The 27,678-nt window shown below is 40.0% G+C and overlaps 1 protein-coding gene across 8 annotated transcripts in view; it reads right to left on the minus strand.

Moving 5' to 3' along the window:
• dop1a (DOP1 leucine zipper like protein A) overlaps positions 1 to 27,678 on the minus strand; it is a 344,210-nt gene that overhangs the window by 305,620 nt on the left and 10,912 nt on the right. For all 8 annotated transcript variants that reach the window (XM_072581124.1, XM_072581119.1, XM_072581125.1 and 5 more), the window contains exons 3-4: positions 14,662 to 14,849; positions 1,350 to 1,531 (exon numbers count right to left, since the gene is read on the minus strand). In XM_072581124.1, coding sequence (XP_072437225.1) covers positions 1,350 to 1,531; positions 14,662 to 14,799 — 320 coding nt within the window. In that variant the 5' untranslated portion in view covers positions 14,800 to 14,849. The remainder of the gene's footprint in view (positions 1 to 1,349; positions 1,532 to 14,661; positions 14,850 to 27,678) is intronic.

Below are 27,678 nucleotides of genomic sequence, written 5' to 3' on the forward strand. Positions count from 1 at the left end.
CTCAACAGTATCTCAACCTGCATGTCTGCTTTTCGGGGAAATAGCCACAGGGGATTCTCGCTCTGCCTGTCTTGTCCTCTTACTCATGTTAATGCACTACCTAATTCCAAGGGTCATCATTCCCTTTCAGCCTCAGGTCAAATCATATCTGATCTCATCAAAATCAATGCCTTCACCCCATTAATAACTTTGATTACAGGCCAAATCCTTGTCCTTTTCCATAACAATCTTAAATCTAATGGAGTAACAATCGCTGTTGCAATATTACACAAGTTTTACATTCAAATGAATTGCTTTACATGTTGATCACTGCTGAGAAAAGAGACATGCTGCTAAAGCTTTCCTTCTTGCGCTCATCAGGAAAAACACCAAATGCCAAATTTCAAATGATCTTCACAATGTTTGCATTACAAGTGAAAAGGATGCTGATTAAGTTGGAAAGTCGACTCAATTTGACTGAGGCCATCAGTGCATTAAAAAGGTTCTCTACCTCACAAACCATCTGCAATATTCTGTATGAATTTCATTGCCAGTCAATTATAGCAACTAGCTAATTGAATCAAACAAAATGTATCTTAAATTGTTCTTAATAAGTGAAGTACGACTCACAAATAATTTTAAATAGGGCAAGACTTGAACAAACTCACCCAGAAGTAAGTCACTGCTAGCAACAGTAGCTGAGCTATGTTTCAAACTTGACAGATTATCAGAAGCTTTCCACTAACTGAATGATGCCATCTTACAATAATTTATACTGTATGAATTTCATTATGTACTGGAACAATACGCATCTTCAGTTACCCTTAATAGTCACAGTATAAAACATTGTTAACCAGTCCGCTAAATGTCTTCAATATGATTCGTCAATTTTGCAACACTTTCTGAACAAGCTTAAGCATGGTATTAAGTACACTAACAACCAATAAAAATTATTAATCAAGTTTAACCATGGCTCACTTACATTTACTGGAACTGACATACTTACAGATGCAGAGTACCACTCTCTGCAAACAGGTTTAAACCTTTTGTATATTTTTAATTATCCAAGAATTTGGGAAGCCTCTAAGTTCTATCGATTTCTCAGTGATAACATATTCATCAATCAAGACTGATTTGCCAACTGATGAAAATCCTTTTACTGAGTTGCATAAATTGTGATTATTGGAAACCTAGCATTCTTTCGTTTATCCCAATAAGTGAAAATTGAGACGTTTCATCAATATATCGTTTTTTTCTGTAATATTCATTTGGGTTATTTGTGATCCACAGGCCATAACTGCTCATAGATCTCCACCTTTCAAGAATGCAATTCTTATTGGTTTTCTGAAAACAACTAATATATAGCCCACCTGTATAAGAAAAGATCCTTGGCCAGTCTTTTAGAGCCAATGATTTTAAAGATGATCTCATAGGTTTCTAGTGCTTTTCGATGGACACCACTGGGCAGTGCTGGGTGAAGACACTGGGCCAACCGCTTGCCAATAGTTAGCTTCTTTGGGACCACCTGGTACTTTGCATTGTTCTGTAAAACCTGTCAAATATATTTACATTGATAACCAGTTACAGAATATTCTATATGGAGAGTACAAGACGGGCTTGAGGTCAAATGTGCAGAACTGAATTAACTATTGTTTCCTGTTACAAAACACTTTTCAAAATTTCCAATGATTCAAGTCATGAGTTATGCATATCACTATATGTACTTAATCTGAACTAACATCAGCAATGACAATGTGAAAATAACAGGGATAATCTGTTCTAAGATTAAAAATATCTGGACAAATCAACTTGCCACAAGAGAATTTAGAAGTGAACGTATACTCTGTACACCTTATTAGGCTTAAAAAGGCTTTTTTTTAAAAAGGTGCAATATGATCTGTGTGTACCAATCTTAAAGCAAGACTTAACATATCCAACTTAATGCTTCTTAGATCATAAGACATAGGAGTTGAGCAATCAGCCCATCAACTTTACTCCTACAGTCAGTGAGATCATGGTGTGATCTGACAATCCTCAACTCTACCTTTCTGTCTTTTTGACACAACCCTGATTCCCTTACTGATTAAAAAATGTCTATCTCAGCCCTGAATATGCTTAATTATCCAGTCTTGACAGCACTCCATGATAATGAATCTCACATGTTAACTATCTTCTCAGATTAGAAATTCCATCTCATCAGTGAATGTGCAAGAGAGAACTTAAAAGGGACATTGGGGCCGCTAAAGAGGAATCTGAAAGGATATTGGAAAGTAAAACAAAAGGAAAATCCAATGCTTTACAGGTGCATTAAGAGCAAAAGGATAATAACTCAAAGAGGCCCATTAAAGACCACAGTGGTAACTTGCAAGTGGAACCAGAGGAACACTTTGGGTCAGCATCATTACTGAAAGGGATGACACAGAGTATAAAATTGGCAAGTCATGTTACAGTTGTGCAGAACTGTAGTTAGACCTTGTTTGTAATATCATGTGCAGTTTTGGTCACCACACCAAAAGAATGATGTATCTCGGTCCCTATGACAACAAAAACATCAAATCAAATCAAATCAAACCAGGATGTTGCCTGGTTTGAAGCATATATAGCTATAAGGAGAGATTCGACAAAGTTGGTTTCTTTTCATTTGAATGTTGAAGGATGAGGAACAACCTAGAGGTAGTTTACAAAATAGATGAAATGTATAGTCAAAGTATTCTCCCAAGATAGAAATATCAATTACTAGGAAACATGGGTTGAAGATAAAAGAGAGTAAGTTTAAAGGAGATGTGAGATCATTTTTTTTAAGGCACAGTGGGTGATTAGTGCCTGGAATGGGCTGTCAGGTGTGGTGGCAGAGTCAGATACAATAGCAACATTTAAGAGGCATACTGACAGATAGATGAACATGCAAAGAATTGAGGTATACACACCACTTTTAAGCAAAAAGCTTTTAGTTTAGAAGCCATGTGTCAGCCATTGGCAGGCCATTCTTGCGCTGTACCGTTGCTTATACTCTATCTGTGATACAATTGAATAAATTATCACAGGTATAGAGGAGGTTCATTCCTGCCATCTACCAACTAGGTCGTACCTACCACCTGTGTTCACCTATCACTACCTCACCATTCCATGCTCCACACCTCCTTTTCTGAAGCACCCCTCTAACCTCACCTCCATTCCGGAAGAAGGGTTATACCCAAAACGTTGAATTCTCCACCTACTGATGCAGCTTGGCTTGCTGTGTTCTTCCAGTCTCCTGCTTGTCTGCTCTGGATTCCAGCATCTGCAGTTTTTTTTTGTCTTTGAATGTCTGGCAAGCTTTAGAGTTGACAATCCTCAAGGCCCAGATGAAATGCATCCCAGATCTTGAGTCAGGCATGCAGGTAATAGCATAGATGCTTACAAAAATTTTCAATTCCTCCCTAGCCACAGAAGAGGTGCCAAATCAGTGGAGGACAGCCAATGTGATACTATTATTCAAGAAGCAAAGGATAAACTAGGAAACCTTAACATGTTCAGTCTAACCTTGATGGTAGGGAAACTTTTGGAAGCAATTTTAAGAGACAGAATCAATCTGCATTTGAAAGAGGCAGGGATTAATCAAGAACAGTCAGCATGCTTTTGTTAAAGGCAGGTCTCACTTAAGCAACTTGATTGAATTTTCCAAAGAAGTGACTAGTTGTGTACATGAGGACAATGCTTTTGATATACTCTACTCGGATGTCAGAAGACTTTGAATAATGTTCCACATCAGAGTCTGATAGCGAAGATAAGAATCCATGGGATCCAAGGGAATTTGGCACACAGGATCAACAATTGGTTGGTAGCAGGAAACAGAGGGTGATAGTCGAGAGGTGTTATTCTGACTGCAAGTCCAGGAACCGTGGCGTCCCACAATGGTCAGTGTTGGGGCCCTTGTTGTAGATGCTTTATATAAAATGATTTAGACTTGAATGAAGGAGGGTTGATCAGTAAGGTCGCAAACGTACAAAAATTGGCGAGTGGCAAATAGTGAGGTGGTTAGCCTGGAGATAGGAAGACATAGACAGGCTGGTCAGATGGGCTGATCAATGGCAAATGGAATTTAATCCAGATAAATGTGAGGTATTGCACTTGGGAAGGACAAACAAAGGCAAGGGAATACATGATGAATGATAGGACTCAAGAAACTTCGAGGATCAGAGGGACCTTGGTGTGCAAATACTTGGTGCACACTGGTCCCATAAAGTAAAGTTAGACAGGGAGATAAAGTGGTCAAAAAGGCACATGGAATACTCACTTTTATTCACCAAGGCATAGAGTTTAAGAGCAGGGAGGTTATGCACTTGTTATGCCACAGCTAAGGCATTATGTAATAGCGCTGGACAGAGTGCAGAGGAGATTTACCAGGATGTTGCCTGGGCTGGAAAGTTTCTATTATGAAGAGAGATTAAACAGACTAGGATTGTTTTACTTAGAGCAGAGGTGATTAAGAGGGGACAGGATTGACATGTTTAAAATTATGAGGGACAAAGATAGGGTAGACAGGAAGAAACTTTTCCCTTTAATGTACAGATCAAAGTCCAGGGGTGTAAATTTAAGGGGAAAAAGGTTTAGAACAGAAGTGACAAAAATCTAATCACACAAAGTGGTTTAAATCTTAATCTCACTGCCTGGAAGGAAAGGCAGAAACCTCATCATAACATTAACGTATTTAGGTGTGCACTTGCAATGCCAAGGCATAGAAGGCGATGCCACAAAATGAGAGCAGAATAGTCATGTGGTTGTTTTGGATATGATGCACCGAAAGAGCCTTTGCCTGTACTGTAGATCTCTATAAAAAGGCCTAACAGGTAAGGCAGATGAACTTAGGCCATAGTTAGGAAGATGGAACTGGGATGTCATTGCTATTAAAGAAATGCAGCTCAGGGATGCGATGGACTGGCAGCTTAATGTTCCAGGCTATAGATGCTATAGGATTGGTTGAAAGGAGGTCAAGAGAGAAGGCGGAGTGGTATTTTGGTTAAGGATGACATTAAGGCTGTACTTAGGAAGATAATCTTGAGGGAGCATCTAATGAAGTTATGTGGAACTGAGAAGTAAAAAAAATGATCACCTTATTGCGGTTATACTATAGACTCCACCCAATAAAAACTTAACTCAGAATCAGCAGCTTCCATTTTTGCAGCAGCAGTGGGAGCAGTGAAAGCGAGGGCCATGGGGCTGCTGAGAAGGTACATTAGTAACTTATCTCGTGAATAGGCAGAGCACATGCTGAACAGGAGTAGACACGGAACTGCTGAGTAAGTAAGTGAGGTAATATATTTGTGTGATTGCTTTACCCAAAACACTACTTTAGAGTCTCCCACCCAAAAAAAAAGGTTCTGTGTGCTGATGAGGTAAGGTTACTAGTTTTTTCAGTAATCTCTTTGGGAATTCAGAACAGTGGGAATGGATGCTAGTCCAGTGGCATGCTCCTCCTGTAGGACGTGGGAGGTAAGGGTCCCCACTGACTTAATTTGCAGGAAGTGTACCCAACTCTAGGTCCTCAGAAACCACGGTAGGGAGCTGGATAAACTTTGGATCATTAGCAAGGCAAAGGGGGTAATAGTCAGAGGGAGTTACAAGGAGGTAGTCTCACCTCAGGTCCAGGAAAAAAGTAGATGGGTTACAGTCAGGGGACAGAAAGGGAATAGGCAGATAATGCAGGGATCCCCTGTGGCTGTTCTCTTCAACATAAGTATACTGTTTGCATTGAGGGGGCCTACCTACCAGGAGAAAGCCATACTGGCCAGGTCTCTGGCACTAAGCCTGGTTCTGTGGCTCAGAAGGGAGGGGGGGGGGGGGAATAGAAAGGTCCTAGTGGTAGGAGGATCAATAGTTACAGGAATGGACAGGAGATTCTGTGGTCACAGAAGCTATGTTGCCTCCCAGGTGCTAGAGTCCGGGATACCTCCAAGTCTACAAGATCCTGAAGGAGGAGGGTGAGAAGCCAGAAGTCGGAGTGCACATTGACACCAATGACATAGCTAGGAAAAGGATCTAAAAAGTGATTTCAGAGAGTTGGGTTGGAAGCTAAAAAGTGGGATGAGCAGGTGGGGCGAGGGTTCGCGCAGTGTGCTGCTGCCTAGTCTCCTGAACGGGGAGTAGACTTCACAGAAAACTCCAAGCCCCCCCAGAGGAAATCACTAAGCTGAATATTCAATTATCTGAACGAAAAATAGTGCTCGCCCATCTCATTCAGATAATCGAGGTTCCTCTGTAATTGGAAGAGGGGAAATTACACTGCTATTAAGACAGGAGCTGTGAAATATAAATTGGGAACAATTGTTCTACAGGAAATGCACAATAGAAATATGGAGGCTGTTTAAGGAGTACTTGTTGCAAGTGTTGGATAAGTTTGTCACACTGAGACAGGCAAGATTTGGAGACGCCGATGTTGGACCGGGGTGTACAAACTTAAAAATCACACAACACCAGGTTATAGTCCAACAGGTTTAATTGGAAGCACACTAGCTTTCGGAGAAGCGCTCCTTCATCAGGTGACAGTCACCTGATGACTATCACCTGATGAAGGAGTGCCGCTCCGAAAGCTAGTGTGCTTCCAATTAAACCTGTTGGACTATAACCTGGTGTTGTGTGATTTTTAACTTTGAGACAGGCAAGGAATCGTAAGGTGAAGGAGCCTTGGATGATAAGAGGAGAGGAGCTTCTCGTCAAGAGGAAGAAGGAAGCAAGGATGTGGCATAGCTTTACAGGATTACAGCATAGCTAGGAAAGAACTCAAAAGTGAACTTAGGGGGCACGAGAAAGCCTTGGCAGGAAGGATAGGGAAAACCCAAAGGCGTTCTACATTTAGGTGAGGAATAAGGGAATAATCAGAGAATGTGTGGGGCAGTTCAGTGATAGTGAAGGGAACTGGTACCTGAAGTCTGAAGTAGTAGGGGAGGCCCTAAATGAGTTTTTTGTTTCAGTATTCACTAGAGAGGGGAATCTTGTCGATAGTGAGAACACAGTGGAACAGGTTAATAGGCTTGAACAAACTGATTAAGAAAGAAGATGTGTCGGAAATTCTGGGAAGCATCAAGATAGGGCCAAACCAGATATATCCAAGGTTACTACAGCAAGTGAGGAATGAGATTGCTGAGCCTCTGGCAATGATCCTCACTCTCGACGGGAGTAGCACCGGATGATTGCAGGGAGGCGAATGTTGTTCCTCTGTTCAAGAAAAGGAATAGGAAAATCCCTGGGAATTACAGACCAGTCAGTTTTACATCTGTGGTAAGCAGGGTACTGGAAAGGATTCTGAGAGATAGGATTTATGACTATTTGGAAAAATGGTTTGATTAAAGATGCCTCACAAACCTTATTGGGTTGAGGATGTGACGAGATAAGTTGACGAATGTCAAGCAGTAGATGTGGTGCACTTGGATTTCAGTAAGGCATTTGAGAAGGTTTCCCATTGTAGGCTCATTCAGTAAGTTAGGAGATATGGGTTATAGGGAAACTTGCTGTCTGGATACAGAATTGACTGGCCAAAAGACGACAGTAAATGGTAGTGGATGTAAGGTATTTCGCTTGAAGGTCGGTGACCAGTGGTGTCCCACAGGGATCTGTTCTTGGTCCTCTGCTCTTTGTAGCTTTTATAAGTGACTTGGATGAAGAAGTGGAAGGGTGGGTTAGTAAATTTGTGATGACACACAGGTCAATGGTGTTGTAGACAGTGTTAAGGGCTGCTGCAGGCTACAAGACACTGACAGTATGCAGAGCTGGGCTGAGAAATGACAGATGTGACAAAGATGACTGATGAAAGCAGAGTGATAGACATTGTCTACACTTATTTTAGTAAGGTGTTCATCAAGGTCCCCCATGGTAGACTGGTTAGTAAGTTTCAATCATAGGAAATCTAAGGGAGCTGGCCAATTAGATATGAAATTGACTTGAAGGAAGACGACAGAGTAGTGGTAGATGGTTATTTTTCAGACCGGAGACCTGTGATCGGTGATGTGCCACAAGAATCGGCACGGCTCCAATGCTTTTCATCATTTATATAAATGATGTGGAAGTGAACATAGGAAGTATGTTACTATGTTAGTAAGTTTGCAGATGACACCAAAATTGTGGGTGTAGTTGACAGTGAAGGTTATCTCAGAACACAACATCGTACTTCCTCTGGCAGCTCGTTCCATAGACACACAGTCCTCTGTGTGAAAAAGTTACCACCCAGGTCCTTTTTAAAGTCAATCATTCTCCTCTCACCTTAAACCTATGGCCCCCAGTTCTGGACTGTCCGGCTGAGGAAAAAGACCTTGGTTATTCAGCCTATTCACGACTCAGGCTCCAGGGAAATAACCCCAGCTTATTCAATGTCTCCCTCTCGCTCAAACCCTCTAGTCCCTGCAGCATCATTGTAAATCTTTTCTGCACCCTTTCAAGATTAACAACATTCTTCTTCTAGATGGTAGAAAGAATGCTGGCAAATGCTGGTCCAGGCCTGGTTTACCTTACCAAAATTCAGCATCTCACATTTATCTAAACTCTATGTGCCATTCCTCAGGCCATTGGCCCAACTGATCAAAGTCTCATTGTACTCTGAGATAATCTTCTCACTCGAAAACTGTGTGGTGCTGGAAAAGCACAGCAGGTCAGGCAGCATCTGAGCAGCAGGCGAATCGATGTTTCGGGCATAAACCCTTCATCAGGAATCTTCTCACTGTCCACTATACCATTGATTTTGGTGTCACCTACAAACTTACTAACCATACCTTCTGTATTCACATCCAATACATTAATAAAAGTAACAGAAAGCAGTGGATCCAGCATTGATCCCCTAAGTCCCATGCAATCTAACCTTACTAACCAGTCTACTATGTGTCCTAGGCCCAACCATCTTTAGCTGCTTCATCAATGACCTTCCCTCATCATAAGGTCAGAAGTGGGTAGGTTTGCTGATGATTGCACAACATTCAGCATCATTTGCAACTCCTCAGACACAGAAGCAATCAGTTTCCAAATACAACAAGATCAGGTCAAACGCAAAAAAAAGCTTGACACCATTCAGGACAAACTTGATTGGCACTACGCCCCTAATCATCCACTCCCTTCACCACCAAAACTCAGTAGCAGTAGTGTGCACTATATACAAGGTACATTGCAAAACTTCACCAAAACGTTCTCAGATGGCACTTTCAAACCCACGATTACTTCAATCTAGGAGGACAAGGGCAGCAAATATATTCCTCTGCAAGCCACTCAGCCTGATTTGGGAACATATTGCCATTCCTTCACTGTTGCTGGGTCAAAATTCTAGAATTCCCTCTTAACAGAATTGAGAGTCAACCCATACTGCAGCAGTTCAAGAAGGCAGCTCACCACCACCTTCTCAAGGCCAACTAGGGATGGGAAATAAAGGCTGGCCAGCCAGCAACGCCTATATTCCACAAATTGACCAAATAAATAAACCTCGTTGAACACTTTATTATAGTCTTTGTAGACAATGTCTAACACTCCATCTTCCATTTTCACCTCTTTAAAAACTTTAATCAAGTTAGACAGACATGATTTCCCCACACACATAGCCACACTGACTATCCCTTAATCAGTCCTTGCCTTTCCAAATGCATTCAAATCTTGTCCGTTAGAATCCCCTCCAACAACCTATGCTCCATTGACATCAGACTTTTGTGACATCAGTCTATTGTTCTGTCTTTTCCTTACAGACTTTTTAAATAATGGCAGTACATTAGCCAACCTCCAGTCTTCCAGCACCTCATCAATCGATGATACAAATATTTCAGCAAGGGGCCCAGCAATCTCTCCCCGAGCTTTCCACAAAGTCCTGGGAAACACCTGATCAGGTCCCAAGAATTTATCCACTTTTATTGTGTTTCAAGAACTTTGGCACCTTCTCTTCTGTAATATGAACTCTTTTCAAGCCATCAAATTTATTTCCCCAAATTCCCTCGTTTCCATATCCTTCTCCATAGTAAATACTGATGCAAAATATTTGTTTAGTATCGCATCCACCTCTTGTGTTTCTATGTTGATTTTTAACAGATCCTCTTCTCTTCAGAGTTACACTTTTGACCTTAATGTATTTGTTGAATCACTGGATTCTTCTTAACTCTATTTGCCAAAGCTATCTCATCCTCTTTTCTTTGCCCTCCTGATTTTCTTCTTAATCCCTTATACTCAGGGGATTCATGCAAACCCAGCCATCTATACCTGATGTACGCCTCCTCCTTTTCCTTGACCAGAGCCTCAATTTTTCTGGTTACCCAGCGCTCCCTTAACCTACTAGCTTCATCTTTCACACTAACAGGAACATACTGTCTCTGAACTCTTGTTACCTCTTTCTTAAAGCCCTCCCAATTCCTAACCATGCTGTTCCTGGGAATAGCCTTCGCCAGTCAACGTTTGAAAATTCCTGTCTAATACCTTCAAAAGTAACCTTACTCCAACTTAGAACTTTAACTTTTAGATCAAGACTATTCTTTTCATTAATTATTTTAAGACTAATCGAATAATGATCACTTCCCCGAAGTGCTCCCCCACTGACATCTCAGTCACTTCCCCTGCCTCTTTTCCCAATAGAAGGTCAAGTATTGCTCCTTCTTTAGTAGGTACATCCACGTATTGAATAAGAAAGCTTTTTTGTATACACTTAAATTTCTCCATATCCAAGACCTTAACAAGTTTCCAGTCCCAATCCAACTTAAAATCCCCTATCATTACAACCCTATTTTTCTTACAGATATCTGATATCTCCTTACATATTTGCTTATCAATTTCCCACTTGGGATGTGTAGAATATAATCCCAACGAGGCGATCATCCCTTTCTTATTTTTCAGTTCCATCCATATAACTTCACTTAATGATCTCCCAGGAATATCCTAAATACAGCCATAAGATTCTCCCTAATCAAAAACACCACTTCCCCATCTCTCCTGCCTCCCTTTCTATCCTTCCTATAGCATCTACACTCTGGAACATCAAGCTGCCAGTCCTATCCATCCCTGAGCCAAGATAGCTAAGATATCCCTGTCCCAAGTTCTCAGCATTGCCCCAAGTTTATCTGCCTTACTTTTCAGGCCTTCTACACTGAAGTAAATGCAGAGTAACAGTCTTACCTCATTCTCTGCCAAGCTCTTGTCTGCCTTGACTATTAGAATTGCTCCCCTTATCTACTGTACCAGCTTCAGCCTCCTCTTTCGCATTACCGCTTTGGATCCCCCAACATTCCCCCCCACCCCTCTTATTCATTTAAAGCCTCCTGAGAAGCATTATGTTGTTAAACTTGAAAAGGTTCTGAAAAGATTTACAAGGATGTTGCTGAGATTGGATGGTTTCAAGATAGGGAGACTGAATAGTCTGGGACTTTTTATTTTAACCTGGAGGGTTGGAGGTTGATCTTATTGATGTTTACCAAATCATGACAGGCATTGATAGGATAAAGAGCCCAAGTATTTTTCCCAGGATATAGGCCAGAATAGGTTTAAGGTGAGAGAAGAAAGATGTAAAAGGGACCAGAGGGGCAACTGCTTCATGCAGAGAATGGTGTCTGTATGGAATAAGCTGCTAGAGGTAGTGCCTCAGGCAGGTACAATTACAATAGTTAAAAGCACCTGGGTGGGTACATGAATAGAAAGCGTTTATGGGTCAAATAGGAGTGGATCAGCTTAGAATATCTGGTCGGCGCGAATGACCATTATGTTTCTGTGCTGTACAACTCCGTGACTCTGTTATTGGATGTCTCTGTGCTAAATGTGTGACCCCTTATTTTAAGATTATGCTGTTCCTAGATTCTCCCCATAAGGGGAAATAATCTTTAACTTGACAAGACCCTGGAGAATTGCATGTGTTTCAATAAGGTTCATTCTTCTAAATATCAATGAATATAGGCCCAGTCTACTTAACATCTCCTTGTAAGACAGTCCATTTGTAACTGGGATCAGCCCACTGAAAGCTGTCTGGAATGCCTCCAAAACCAGCATATCTTTCCTTAGATGATGAGCTCTAACCTCTACTTTTATACACCATTACTTTGAAATAAAGGTCAACATTCCATTTGCTTTCTCTATAACTTGCTGAACTTGGATGCTAGCGTTATGGTGATTTATGAACAAGGACTCCAAAGTTCCTCTATTTCGAGTCTTTCTGTAATATTTCTCCATTTAAATAATATTCAGCTCCTCTATTCCTCCTACTAAATGTACACAAATTCATATTTTTCAACTTTATATTCCATCTGCCATGATTTTACTCACAAAATAAGTAGGTTCAAAATGCCAAAAACAGAATTAAACTAAAAGCTGCTCCCAGTAAAATAATTTAATTGTATGCAATGTGCAGCATCAAAATCAGATCAAAGAAACAAGGCAGGGAACTGGACATTAGCCAGTGTGGGAAACAAACTGTTCTTTATTTGATCAAACCTGGTTTTGAAACTCAGGAATTATCATGCAAGTTAGAAACAGCATAAGTACATAATTGTCCACAATGTAATATTAATTAACTTCTATCAGGAATACCAATAGGTCTGGCTATGCATAATATTCACAGCAACCCTAGGCCTTGGCCTAGGCCTAGCATGCATTGTCAGAATCGTAGAACGATTAGATTAGTTTCCCTATAGTGTGGAAACAGGACCTTCGGCCCAACAAGTCCACATTGACCCTCTGAAGAGTAACCCACCCAGACCCACCTCCCCACATTTACTCTGACTTATGCATCTAACACTATTTAGCATGGCCAATTCAACTGACTTGAACATCTTTTTTGGACTGTGGGAGGAAACGGGGAGAATGTGCAAACTTCACACAGACAAACAATCGCCAGAGGCTGGAATCAAACCAAGGTTCCTGGCACCGTGAGGCAGCAGTGCTAACTACTGAGCCACCGTGCCATTCCAAAAACACTTTAAATGTAACTTTTGTATAAATGTACACAAAAGAAGCTTTTCTATTCACTCATACTTACTGTCTCTATCCTAAATGAGCAATAAAAACAGCTATTATATCATTGTTCTGAAATAGTTTTGAAAAGTTTAAAGCACATTTCTTAGCAACCTGCGTACTTGGGAGTGAACTTCAAACTTGTACGAAAAGGGAAAGTTGGAGTACAGTCAATGAAGATCAGCTATGTAAGACAGGAAGTGGTAGGCTGAAGAGTTGCTGTTCCCTTTCCACTTAAACTGTGCAAACTACCCCCAGAGTTTGTACCATGCAATGAAAATGACATTTTTTAGTTTTTGCTTTAAAAATGTTCAGATATTAATATTAGACAATGTGATGAACAATAAGCATCGTTGTATTAAAGTTTCTACCAAGATCAATAAATACAGAATGCCAAGGGTCACTCTTTATGGAACAGCTTTGCTCCTTAAAAAAAATCTGTACATAATGAGCTAATTGCCTATCGAACCGGAGAGCACATATCATCTGAAAGGGGCTCTCAAAAAGAAATCTCTCAGATGGCATCATCTATCAATGGTACCTTTTCTAGTAAAAGTAGTAAAAAGTAAGACGACAACCCTGGGAGAAGACAGCTGAATCAGAAGGACGGAAAGAAGCAACAGATTCCAAAGACCAGAAGGAAGACACCTTAACAGACTGTATGGACTTAGATTAAGCTGATATAATGTTTAATAATTGTTATTGGAGCAGCATATTATATTGGGGTCAGATAGTGATTAGTTAATACAAAGTAGACTTGGATTTGTTAATAGTTTCTGTTTAGTTTTCACTGTTAGAGTTCAGAAAATGAATTTTTTTCTTTAAATAGTGGAAATCAGGGGTTTTCTCTCACTTACACATTTAGCAAATTACGAGGCAGGATGAGCTTTACTGACTGTTTTGTTTTAATTAGCAGAGGAGTTCGACCTCAGCATTGTAATAATAGCACTGTTAATGATCCCTTCCAATGCTTTTCTGATACTTGATGAGAGACTGATAGGATAGTAATTGTCTGGGTTAGATAAAATGAGGTGGTGCATGGATAGGATAAATAGATACGGTCTTTATCTTTTTTTGTGGGGGCTGATGGAAGAGGGGAAGGGGAAACGTCCAGAATTATGGCAGTTCTGGGGATAAACCAGTTCAGGACATAGGTTTAGGGTGAGAGGGGTAAGATATAAAAGGGACCTAAGGGCCAACCTTTTTCACACAGAGGGTGGTGTGTATATGGAATGAGCTGCCAGAGGAAGAGGTGGAGGCTGGTACAAATACAGCATTTAAAAGGCTGGGTATATGAATACAGCATTTAAAAGATGGGTATATGAATAGGAAGGATTTAGAGGGATATGGGCCAAGTGTGAACAAATGGGACTAGCTTAGGTTAGGATATCTGGTCAGGACGCACAAGTTGGACGAAAGGGTATGTTTCATGCTGTACATCTCTATGACTATTAAAAAAGTAATTTTTTTCCTAAGTAGCATATTACTTGTCAGACCACTTACAGGTTAGTGTAAATATAGATATCACTATAATTGCAACATTATTAGTTTGAATACAGTGCTTATGGAAGAAGGTTTTCACTTTCAAAGCTCCAGTTTTGAAATTCAAAAGTCAATATCTTTGAAAATGCAGCAGCCTTTTAGAAAATTGTATTATTAAAGGTGCTATAAGAAATTTTAAAATGCTGTAAATATCTTCATCTTTACAGTTTATTTAAATGGATTTTTTAAAAGTCCCATTATTGAAATTACCTTGTTAAGTTTACCCAGCGCTGATATTAGATCTGCCCATTCACTGGAATACTCGAAGCTTTTTAGTGCTTTATCCACCGCAGCTACATAATTTCTGTATTTGGAGTCGCCCAGTAACTCCAGTTCCTCTGTGTTCATCCTCCTTAAACATGCACTTGATGGCCAATTCCAAATTCAAAGACCTGGAACTGTTAAATGGAAAATGTTACAGTCTTAAATAAGAAATAACTTAAGGAGTTATTTTCCCCAAAACTCTATAATTAGTTTGCAAACTCCCAATAAAGTTAAAAATTGCATAAACCTGTTGTATAAAATTGGTCACAATGTGATGTGATATAAATAAGCTTCTATCAGAAATACCAACAGTCAAGGCAGCTTACCTAAATATATGCAGCATTCTCAATAAGACAGAGCATCTACAAGACACAAATAGGGGTAAATGGATATGATCTAATTATTACAGAAGCTTAGGCTGCCTAATGACCATGACTGGAAACTGATTATTAAAGGATATTCGAAATTTAAGAAAGACAAAGGTTAAAGGAGATGGAACTGCGTTCCAGAAGGCTGTCCTCTCAGAGAGAAACAACTGGTGGTGAGTTTAATCTGAGGGTTTACATTCCTCAGGCAGGGCTTTCCTGTGGCTCAGTGGTAGTGTGCCCAACCCTTGACTGAGAGAACCAGGTTCAAGTCCCACCTGCTCCAGTGGTGTGTAATAACATCTCTAAACAGGTTGATTAGAAAAATAGGTTAAATAAAAATAAAGTGTCTCAGGCAAGGAGCAAGGTTGTAAGACAGAACCTTCACAGTGACACCAATAGCCAGTAATAAAAATCGAACCTGCGCTTTCAGCAGCACTTGACATCTCTATCAGCCTTCCAGCCAAATGACTACCAATCAGATTAGTACATTAAAAAGGCAGGATCATAGTTCCGAATAACAAGTGGAATGTGTTCAGTTGGAATTAAAGAAACAGAGTTGAAAGGTGTGGCGCTGGAAATGATTCCTGATGACGGGCTTACGCCCAAAACGTCAACTCTCCTGCCACAATTTTCAATTCTGATCTCCTGGAACTAAGAAACAGCAAGGGGCAGCAGATATTGGTTGGGGTTTATAACATAACCAAACCATGTGGCATGGTATTAATCAGGAGCTGAGGGAAGTAGTAATCATGGATGACTTTAATCTGCATATAAACTGGGTAAACCAATTGAGTGCTAAAGCTATGGAGGAGGGTTTTTTTTAATATAGTGTGTTGGGGATGGTTTTCTAGACCAATATATTGAGGAGTTGACTAGAGGACAAGCTATTTTTAGATTTGGTACTTTGTAATAAAAAGGGCTAAATTAATAATCTTGCTGCAAAATAACTTTAAGGGATGAGTGACCACATTATGATAGAATCTTGTTTGATGTAACTGGTTGAGGTGGAATGGGAAGATGCATTTCTAAACAGGTAATCTTTAAAACAACTATAACATAGCTTTCAGAAATTATACATTCCATCAAGGTCCAAAAACTTAGACTGTAGCCAAAGATTAGATTTGATAACTTACTTAGTGTGGAAACAGGCCCTTTGGCCGAACAAGTCCACACCGACCCTCCAAACAGCAACCCAACCAGAGCCATTCCCCTACATTTACCCCTTCACCTAACACTACGGGCAATGTTTAGCATGGCCAATTCACCTAACCTGCATATTTTTGGACTGTGGGAGGAAACTGGAGCACCCAGAGGAAACCCACGCAGACACAGGGGAGAATGTGCAAACTCCACACAGACAGTTGCCTGAGGTAGGAATTGAACCCGGGTCTCTGGCATTGTGAGGCAGCAGTGCTAACCACTATGCCACCGTGCTGCCCATAAAGGAAGTTCAGAATTAGACAAAATTAAAGAAAAGATTTTTAAAGTGTCGAAATAGTGTACTAAAATTGAGGACTGACAGTTTTTTTCTTAAAAGAGCATACAGCAAAGGGGAATCAAAAAAACTGACAAAGGAAGGTTAGATATGAATATGCTATTCAGCAAACAATAACAACGGACTGTAGAAGTTTCTATACGTTAAGCTGAACATGCAGCCTTATTACAGGCAGAGTCAGAATTTAGTTTGGGGTATAGAGAAATGGCAGAGGTGGTAATTGATTCCTTTATGTTTGTTGTCACTGAATAGATATGAGAATTCTCCTAGAATTTCTTTAAATTATGTATTCAAACATGGGTAGTTGGTACTTAACCCTAGTATTTCAAAACTAACATTTGGTCATGTCTGAATGCCGAGCCAGTTCCACTAAATGGCTGAGCTTCACTGTCCTTTTTCTGTGATGACAAAGTATAATCAACCAGGATCTGAATAACCCTCCTCAATCAGATTGATAATTTAGTTATTCCCAGAACTACATTGCTTAATAGCTAATATAGGCAGACAACCCTTTATCCGAAATCCAAAAAGCTCCAAAGTCCAAAGGATTTTGTAATTTTTTTTTCTCATTAACAAAGTTGTTTGGCATGCAAACAGTTAACCCAAGTCCGCACCCACTCGATGCGTGTCACTCAGTTGCGACATGTGGGGGCATGGCCCAGCACTGGCAGGCCTCAATTTTGTTGCAGGGGCCATTTTACTCAAAGTCTGTTCTTTGGAAAGGCTTTAAAAAATGTTACCATTAAGCTGCTGCTTTTTCTGAAATTTGAAAAATTCTGAAAACTAGCTGGTCCCGAGCATGTCGGATGTGCACCTGTATATTTTGAAAATTTCACAAGGCTTACTCTCAACTTTAAGTTTATTTGTAGTCTGGTTAATAACATGTATATTTTCATTTATGATATTAAGACAAGATTGGAAGATCTGCTTTTCATTGAGCATAACATACATTCAGCAAAACAACTCTCACCAAAAGAATACACTGCTCTGGAAACATTCATTGTATGCTACAGTTAGATCTGGAATTCACTAAATGAAATTACATCAGGGCTGAAGTGAAAAGCACCTAAAAAGCAAAACATTGCAGGACAACAGGACAGGGATGTGGGAGTGTGACTCAATTGTACTTGCAATGAACTGGCATGCAATTATTGGCAAATGCCACCCTTATGTGGTGTAGCTAATCTGTGATCCTAAGTTTTGTTCAGTTTCCATAATTGTTTTGTACATATGAAATCATTTTTAAAAAAAGAATCAGAAGTTTTTCTAAAATATATTTCCTTTCAAAATTGTAGCTTTCATATTGCTCAATCTACACTTCCATGAATGTGGCCAAAAGAGCAGTAGGATTTTCAAGGTTACTTTTTCAGCTGTGAGAGAGTCCATTTGTAATGTCTGAATCATCCATTTATTCTTTACAAATCCTAACAACCCTGAACAGTCTTTTTCAGTTCAGTTTCATCCATATGATGAAATTGGTTGGCCTTTACCTGGTACCTCAGTATAAACACCAAATTATCTCCAACTATCGAACTCCCTTTGTATGTTTCCCACAAGGCCCTCAAAAGGTAGCAATTTCTGAACTATTTCCGGTGCTATGTGCTAGTGAGAGTAGTGTTATGACCCAGAGGTGAACCCTTTCTAAATTAAACCAAGCACCCAGAAAAGCCCACCTCACCTTGTAATCTGTTAAAATGTGAGTGACAGAGAACTCCCAAATTCCACTATTTACAGAAAATAACATTTTTTTTAAAAAACTCTAAAAGTGAACATTAAACAACTATTCACGACTCTAACCTCCTTTCTCTTAACTGATTATCTGCCTCCAACTCTCTAACAATATGCTGTTCCAATAAAACACTTATTAAAATTACATCAATTTAATTTCAAAACCACACAGCTGCTATTGTCTTCTGTACCAATCTTTTTCTGACTGAGGATCTCCCTGGATCGTCTTTTTTTTTTTACTGTGAGTATGTTTCATATGAAAAAGTACCTTTGATTGAGAGTGTTTCCTAAGTTCTTGGACAGCAAGACGTTAGCTCACCAGGTGTTTCTGTCTTGATGGCAGTTGCTCTCTTGCTGTTCCGTTTCCCTATCCCCATGTCAGTCAAAGCAAACACTCAGACACAGTATGGCTTTACCTCCTTCATCTTTATTCAGGGCCCTGGAGTGAGAGAGAACAATCACCCATGTGCACAGAGACATGAGTTCTCAATCATCTCTCGAACAGATTCTTAATGAATGATATAGTCGCTTACAGGGAGCAGCATCCAAATAAGGCAACATCTATATTACCATTACAATCAGCAAGCATCAACAGTAAAGATTAAGCCATCTGGCATTATAGCTGGTTAACTGACTTTCCACAGAGTCATAGAGATGGAAACAGACCCTTCGGTCCAACCCGTCCATGCCGACCAGATTTCCCAACCCAATCTAGTCCCACCTGCCAACTGTTAAATGGCTTTACATAAGGAATGCTTTTTCACCGAGTCACTTTGCCCCACACTACCCAAAACTTAACTCTTTCCTTACCTGTTCATACCTTATACACTTTCTCACTCTGACCAATTTTCAAAATGTCCGCATTTTATATCCCTGCAAAATATTGGATCATCTCTTGCTAACATCGAACCACTAAGTTCAAACTTGATTGGGTTTTACTATTCTGGGGCAATATGTAAACTGATCAGTTAAATTTGAATTGTTGTCAAAACAGCAACCAATACTCAGGCATCCATTTCACTGCAAAAATGTTTCAATTTTTCAGTACACTCTGGGATTGCCATCTAACCATATATACGGGTGCTTGTAAATCAGTTCAGAACAGGGCTCACTCTCTATCTCAAATTACAATACACACCTTCAACTTCATAACTATAGGAATAAGAGGATATGACTAATGAATACATGGCTGAAGAGTTAATGCAGGGATTTCTGGAACATTGGGATCTCTTCTGGGGCAGAAGTGACCTAGAAAAGCGTAATAGGTTGCTCCTGAACTGGAGGGCTAATATTGCTAGATCACTTTGATCAGATTGTACTAAGGGCACACAGTAGTCAGTGGGAAATTCAGAATAATAGGGTTATAATAGGGTGTGTCAGAGCAGGCTTGGAGGACCAAAGGGCCTGTCCTGTGCTGTAGGACTTCTAACTTTCCAAACAGATACTAAGACTGCCATATAGTGCTAAGGACTTGGATGGGGAGGAATCTTTTAAAATGTGCCCAAGAAAACTTTCTCAATCAACATAGAAATCGAAGTGACTAGAGAAAACAAGATGAAGGAAATGAATATTAGCAAGAAGGCTGAACAGCAGAAGACCGAAGACTACCCAGGGAGATGTACAAACAGAGGAAGATCAAAACCAGTGACGACAGTCGCTGTTTGGTTTTGAAAATTGAATTGCTGTAAATTTAAAAGGGGCTTTTTTGGATCAGTATATTGTCAATAACAAATCTTTAAGAGAAAGGAGGCTTAGAGTTATAAATAGTTTAATGTTCATTTTTAAGAGTTAAAGGATAAAATTGTTATTTTTTTCTTTAAATGGTGGAATTTGAGTAGCTCTCCGTCACTCATACCATAATAGATTTCGAGGAGAGATCAGCTTTTCCATCTGTTTTGTTTAATTAGAAGGGTTTACAGCCATGTTATAACATCTCAAAAGAATGCAGGAAAGGTAACTTTGAAAATCTTTTCAACCATTTTAAGAACCTTTTCTTGGAAGTGTAATTCCCTGTTCGAGAGGGAAATATTTTTACAATCCCCAAATGAAACATCAATAGAGGAGAAGCTCTGGAAATTTCATAAATATGTTGATGGATTAAGTTACTCTTCTTGGGTGTGGTGTTTTCAGTGAGGACAGTTCCAGTCACAACTAGAAACAGATGCATCAATGTTCTATTGGTATTATAATGGAAATTTCTAGGCATTTTTATGTTGACTTTTTTTGTATATAAGAAATAGGAATTAGGGGTCAGAGTAGGCAATGCAGCCCTCCGAGCCCACTATGCCATTTAACATGATCGTCACTGATCTTATCCTGATCTCAAATCCACTTTCCTGCCTGCTTCACATAGCCCTTTATCCCAATTTTCATTATAGGGGTCCCAAGATCAAAGAAAAAAACCCAAAAAATTTAAGAACAAATTCAAAATTGGTTTCAACCTTCTGGAACTTTCAAATTTGCAGGTTTGGAATTTAAGCAATGTGAATCAAATGTAATTCTCCACTAATAGTCTTATTGGAAAATGTCAGTTCAATTGCAGATCTGGACAGAAGGGTGAAGCTGCTACCCAAGGTGGGGTGGAACAGCGAGAAGCCTCATTGGAATAGCTTAACTGATTCAGCACACAGTTCAGATCCAATTTTTATGAACTGAAATATAGTCTGGTCAATGAAAATCCCAAAGATAGGGAATGTATGGATAGGAATAATATTGTGTAAAATGATAAACTAGAGAAATTAATGAAGTTCTCAGTTTTGGATGATCCCAACATTATAAAAATCATCTTTAGTAAATAAAAACTTGAACTGTTGGGGCACTACCAGGAGGGTTGCCAGAAACCAAAAAGGTCCAGGTTCAAGTCCCACCTACTCCAGAGATATATAATAACATCTTCAAACAGGTTGCTGAGAAAATATACAAGGTTCAAGTCCCATCTGCTCTCGAGGTATATTACAGCATGTCTGTATTAAAACAATCAGATTCCTAGGTCTCTTATGGTAGTCTCCCTCTGTCTGACCAGGAGACCCAGTTTTAAATTCCACCTGCTCCAGAGGTGTACAATAACATATCTAAGCAGGTTGATCAGAAAATACATTTTTTAAAAAAGGGGAGCCCTTGAATGGCTGATGTGCTACAGTAGTTAGTCATTCCCTTGTCTCTTGGGCAGAAGGTCTGGTTTCAAATATGAGGCAGTGAGGTCTGCAGATGCTGGAGATCAGAGTTGAGAGTGTGTTGCTGAGCATCTGAGCAGGAGAATCAACATTTTGGGCCCCGAGCCCTTCCTCAGGAATTAGATTAGATTAGATTAGATTACTTACAGTGTGGAAACAGGCCCTTCGGCCCAACAAGTCCACACCGCCCCGCCGAAGCGCAACCCACCCATACCCCTACATTTACCCCTTACCTAACACTACGGGCAACTTAGCATGGCCAATTCACCTGACCTGCACATCTTTGGACCGTGGGAGGAAACCGGAGCACCCGGAGGAAACCCACGCAGACACGGGGAGAACGTGCAAACTCCACAGTTTCTTGAAGGGCTCCGGCCCAAAACGTCGATTTTCCTGCTCCTCGGCTGTTGCCTGACCTGCTGTGCTTTTCTAGCAACGTACTCTAGTTTCAAGTATCACCTGCTCTAGAGGTGTGCCATAACCGATCTGAACAGGGTGATTAAAAATAAGAGTTGAATTCTTATAAAAGCAGTGGTATTGTCAGAAGATCTGGGTTCAGGACCAATCTGCCTCAGAAGTGTGTTATAACGTGCAAACAAGATTGATTAAAAATAGCTAAGAGTTCTTCCCCAGAGGGAGTTTGCTTCTGGGCAGGGAATGAGTCCAAAAGGGATAGATGGAAATTGTTGCTTGTGCTAAACTATAAATTTACAATAAAACACTTGCAAATCTCTGAAAGTCTCTTGCTGTTTAATTCAATAGATGTTGGTGTATGAAATACTGTGAAGTTGGCCAAGGGCAGTGGGATCAGGTGTAATAGGTCCCCAGGAATTAAATAGTTTTAATTTGTATAGTATTCCTTCGATAGCCTGGATACTTCCCAATTGGAGATAATCATGCAGGATTTTGGGATACTGTGGAATTGCCCATCAGAAGTTTCCATTTCCCTAGCAATTTCTGAAGGAGTCAGTGCATCACCATTTCCAAAGGTCCTGACATTCACATTTGATGGCTAAGTTGTCTCCAAATAACTGAAGACTGGAGGATCTGTGCCATTGCTTAATTGTATAAAGGAGACAAAACTCAGGAAGAACAGTGGAATTGCAGGAGAGCATTATAAATAGTAGTTAAAATTTATGTTACAGCAAGATGTATTTAACAAATGCGATCTAGAGAGGACTGCTTTATTTTTTGAAAATTCATTAACATCAATTAGTTAATTAAATAATCAAAGAACAGCTCCAAGTTAGTACTGGCTTCATTGCCAGAAAGGTGCAAGTGAAACTTACTTCTGTATGGCAAGACTAACGGGGATCCTATAAAAGTGATCTAGAAAGGCTTGTATTGAGCCCTGGCAAAAGCAGAGCTGAGGCTATTAACTACTGGAAGTGCTTTAATAGCTTTGTTGTAAAAACAAGGGATTGAAGTTGTAAGAAACTGACCAGCTATGCAAATTAAGATAGGTTAGTAGCATCAAAAGGGAATAAAGACAACAAGAATTTAGAGACAACAATCCACTCTAAACAAGGAATGAATTTCATCATGATTAGGGAAATCTTCCTACAATGGCTATGGAATAAGCTGAATTACACAGATAGACAGATGAAGGTAGAGTTGCAATGTGAGAACATATTGTTCGAACTCTTCAGTAGACTACAACTGGAGAAAAGGGAAGCACTTCAGGGTTTTTCTTTTCATGAAAGTATGAAGTGTGAAGAAGAGGTTTTGGGGAGAGTTAGGTTGGTAATGTTGGTGTGTATTATGCTGAGCAGGGGAAATTGGATGGGCAGGAGGAGAAAATGGAACTAGATGTCAGGTTCAATATGACTGTATGACTCTGAATCTCGTCAAAAAGTATAGAAACAGGCTCTTCAGCCCACTATGTCCATGTTGACCAAAAACCACCAAACTACATTAATCTCATTTAGGTGCACCTGCTCCACAGCCTGGTGTTTTAAGTGCTTGTCCAGATGTTAATATTATGAGTGTACCTGCCTCCACCACCTTCACAGGCAATGCATTCACAATTCCAGAGGTTCCTCAGATCTCCTCTAAATCACTTACTCTTCACCTCAGACTTATGCCCTCTGGTCTTGGACATACCTGTGAGAGATTCTTCCCAATCACAATCTACCCTATGCCTCTCATAATTTTGTACACCTCAATCAACTTCCCACACCCATCTCAGCCTCATCTATTCCAAGGAAAACAAACCCACTCTATCCAATCTCCCCTCGTAACAGAATATCCATCTCATCCAACATCCTGGTGAAACCCCTCTCTGCACCCTCTCCATTGCAGTCATAGTATTGTGACCAAAACTCCACAGTATTCCATTCCATACCCTAACATTCCTGATGAAGGGCTTATGCCTGAAACGTTGATTCTCCTGCTCTTTGGATGTTGCTTGACCTGCTGTGCGTTTCCAGCACCACACTCCAACTCTGATCTCCAGCATCTACAATCCTCACTTTCTACTAATACCTTAACTGATGTTTTATAAATTTATACAAAGACTTCTTTGTTTCTGTATTCTTCTTTTCAGCCAATGCTGTAAAGGCAAGCATCACATATGCCTTCTTCACAACTCTGTCTACTTGTGCTGACACCTTTAGGAATCTAGGGTCCCGTACACCAAGTTCCTTTTGGTCATCCTAGAGACCGAACATTTGTATATCCTTCCCTTTCTGGAGTTCCCAAAATGCATCACCTCGTACCTTTTGGGATTGAATTGCATTTGCCATTGCCATTGCTCTTCCCAAGTTACCAGTTGATCAATCAGACCTTCCTTCTCATTATCCATTTTTGTATCATCTGCAGACTTATTAATTAGTACCTTCTATATTCACATCCAAGTTGTTAATAGACACAAACTGCAAAGTTTCCAGTACTAATTCTAGTGATACACCGCTGGTCACAGGCTTCCAATCACAAAAACAGCCCTCTAGTATCACCCTTTGCCTCCTTATTGTAAACCAATTTGGATTCAGTTTCCCAACTTGCCTTAGATCCCATGGGCTGTTACCTTTTCGACCATCCTTCCATGTGGGACCTTGTCAAAGGCTGTACTGAAGACCATGTAACCCACATCAAGGGGCAGCACAGTGGCTCAGTGGTTAGCATTGCTGCCTCACAGCACCAGGGTCCCAGGTTCAATTCCAGCATCGGGCAACTGTCAGTGTGGAGTTTGCACATTCTCCCTGTGTCTGCGTGGGTTTCCTCCAGGTGCTCCGATTTCCTCCCACAGTCCAAAGATGTGCAGGTCAGATGAATTGGCCATGCTAAATTGCCCCTAGTGTTAGGTGCTTTAGTCGGAGGGAAATGGGTCTGGGTGGGTTACTCTGCGGAGGGTCGGTGCTTACTGGCTGGGCCGAGGGGCCAGTTTCCATACTGTAGGAATATAATCTAATCTAAACTGCACAACCCTCATCAATATAGTCACTTGTTCAAAAATCTCAATTAAATCATTCAGACAGGATTTCCCTCTCATAAATCCATACTGACTATCCATAAGTCAATCCCTTCATTCCAAGTGTTGATTAATCCTGTGCCTTTAGAATTTTTTCCAATAATTAAACCAACCATTGATATCAGACTAACTGGTCAATAATTACTTGGCCCATCTATGCTGTCCTTCTTGATCTGAGGAGCAGGAGAAGCCAGTCATCTGACAATTCACGAGTGACGAGTGAACCATTAAATGCCCTCACCAGGACCCCAGCAGTCTCCTACCTCACTCCCATAGCAGCCTGGAATACATCTCACCAGGCCCTGGGGATTTATGTATCTTTCCACCTACTGAAATATCTAATACCTCCTCCTTATTACTCTTAACATGTTCCAGGACCTCACCATCTCAAATGAAATCTCTTTCTCCTTCTTGAATACAATTGAGAAATATTCATTTAATACTCAACCATGTCCTTTGGTTCGATACACAGGTTGCCCCTTTGATCTCTAATAGCTCCCACCCTTTCCATAGTCATCCTCTTACCTTAATGTACTAATAAAATGCCTTGGAATTTCCTTAATCCTATCTGCCAAAGATAGTTTGTGGCCTCACTTTGTCCTGCAAATTCCTTTTTTTAAGCACCCCTACATTCCAACTGTAACTCTATCAACAAACAGCAGTATTTGAAGTGGGCAGAGGAAACAATGTACATTATCTCAGATTTGCAGATAAACCGTGTTTCAGCAGTATCAAATTCCTAAATATCTGCAACTACAAAACAAAAAAAAAGTCCTCTTGTAATTTTATAAATGTATAGTTCACATAACTTTCTGCAAGCTCCAAGTAATTCAGGTACAATTCAAAAAAACACCATTGTACACTTTAACCTTGGCATGAACTCAATTAAATCAGCTTCCTGTGCTGTATCGACTCTGACTCTACTCTTCATTCCTTTGAGGTGCAAAAAACTCAAAGGTCAGCCAATCATGGTTAATAAAGAAAGTTCACGATTATATATGATTAAAAGGCCTAGAAATAGTATAAATCTTAGGATAGGGTAATTTCTACAATACCAAAAAAGGATGACCACAAAACTGACATGGAAGGGAAAAACAAAATATAAAAGTTTCTAAAAGTATGCGGAAAAGAAACGTTTGGGTAAAACAAGTGTAGGTTCATATCTCCTTGAAATGGTGTCACAGGTAGATAGGGTGGTTAAGACGACGTTTGGTGTGCTTGACTTCATCGGTCAGAGCACTAAGTATAGGATTTGGGATGTCATGTTGTGGCTGCACAAGACACTTGTGAAGCCACTTTTAGAACACTGTACAATTCTGGTTGCCCTGATATAGGAAGGATGTTATACTAGAAAGGTTATGGAAAAGTTTTACAAGGATGTTGCCTAGATTGGAGGGCTTGAGTTCGAGAGACTGTATAGGCTGGGACTTTTTCCACTGGAGTGTCAGAGGTAGAGGGGTTAATAGAGGTTATAACCTTATAGAGGTGAATAAAATCACGAGGGGCACAGATAAAGGTTAATACCAGAGGTCTTTTTCCCCAGGGTAGGGAGTCCAAAACTAGAGAGCATAGGTTTAAGGTGACAGGGGAAAGATTTAAGAGACTGGAGGGGTAATGCTTTCACAGGGAGGGTGGGTATGTACGGAATGAGCTGCCAAAGGAAGTGGTAGAGGTGGGTACAATTGCAACAATTAAAAGACATTTGGACAGGTATATGAATGAGAAAATTTATACTCCACAACCACCTGATGAAGGAGCTAGTGCTTCCAAATAAACCTGTTGGACTAGAGCCCAGTGTTGTTGATTTTTAACTTAAGTTTTAAAACAGACAAGGATCATTTTGAGTTTCACATGAATACTGGTCAGCAAGCTGGTAACTCTCTTGCTGTTTTAAGAATACAAAACACATTTAAAAACAAAGTGTCAGATAATAGTCACAGCTTGGACTAAGACTGTGCCTTTCAAATAGTTGGCTTTAACCCCATTCAGGTCAGTTATTATCTTTCAAGGCAAAGTGCTTGAGAAAGTGAGATAAAAAGAACATCCAAACTAAATGGTCCCTACAGGAGAAAGTGAGGACTGCAGATGCTGGAGATCAGAGCTGAAAAGGTGTTGCTGGAAAAACGCAGCAGGCCAGGTAGCATCCAAGGAGCAGGAGAATCGACATTACAGGAATTGAAGAAGGGCTAAATGGTCCCTATAGTATAACACAAAATTTTTGTGGAAAATAAAGACAAAAAAGTATTAATAACTAACTAGGACAACCAAGTAGGAGTGTTCAACTTTTCAAAAAAATACTATTTTGAATAGAGGAGCCCTAGGCTACAGGTGAGACAGAATGGTAAATAACAGGATGCTAGTGTACTTAGAACAAAAGATACAGATGAGATAACATACCTCTGAACAGGAACTGGAATGACTCACCCAATAATTCAAGAATATATCAATCATGTTGATTAAAAGTTAGGAAAATGTAGGCAAGAATTACAAATTGTTTTTTCTCTAAAGTATTTTTATATTCTTGCCTTGCACTTGTTTTTTTTAAAAAAGAAAAGAGTCTGGCCACCACCCAAGGAACAGGACCACAGAGGAAAGAAGGGAAAAGAAAAATCGAGAGAAGCTAGAAATTTTTGGGCTGGTCAAAGTGTGATCTGTTATTTGAAACAGCTTTGTTTAGAAGAATCTGATATTTATAATTAGAAACATTCTTAAAGAAGAGTAAAGAATAAG

Source organism: Chiloscyllium punctatum, chromosome 11, assembly GCF_047496795.1.
Source record: "Chiloscyllium punctatum isolate Juve2018m chromosome 11, sChiPun1.3, whole genome shotgun sequence".
Lineage (NCBI taxonomy): Eukaryota > Metazoa > Chordata > Chondrichthyes > Orectolobiformes > Hemiscylliidae > Chiloscyllium > Chiloscyllium punctatum.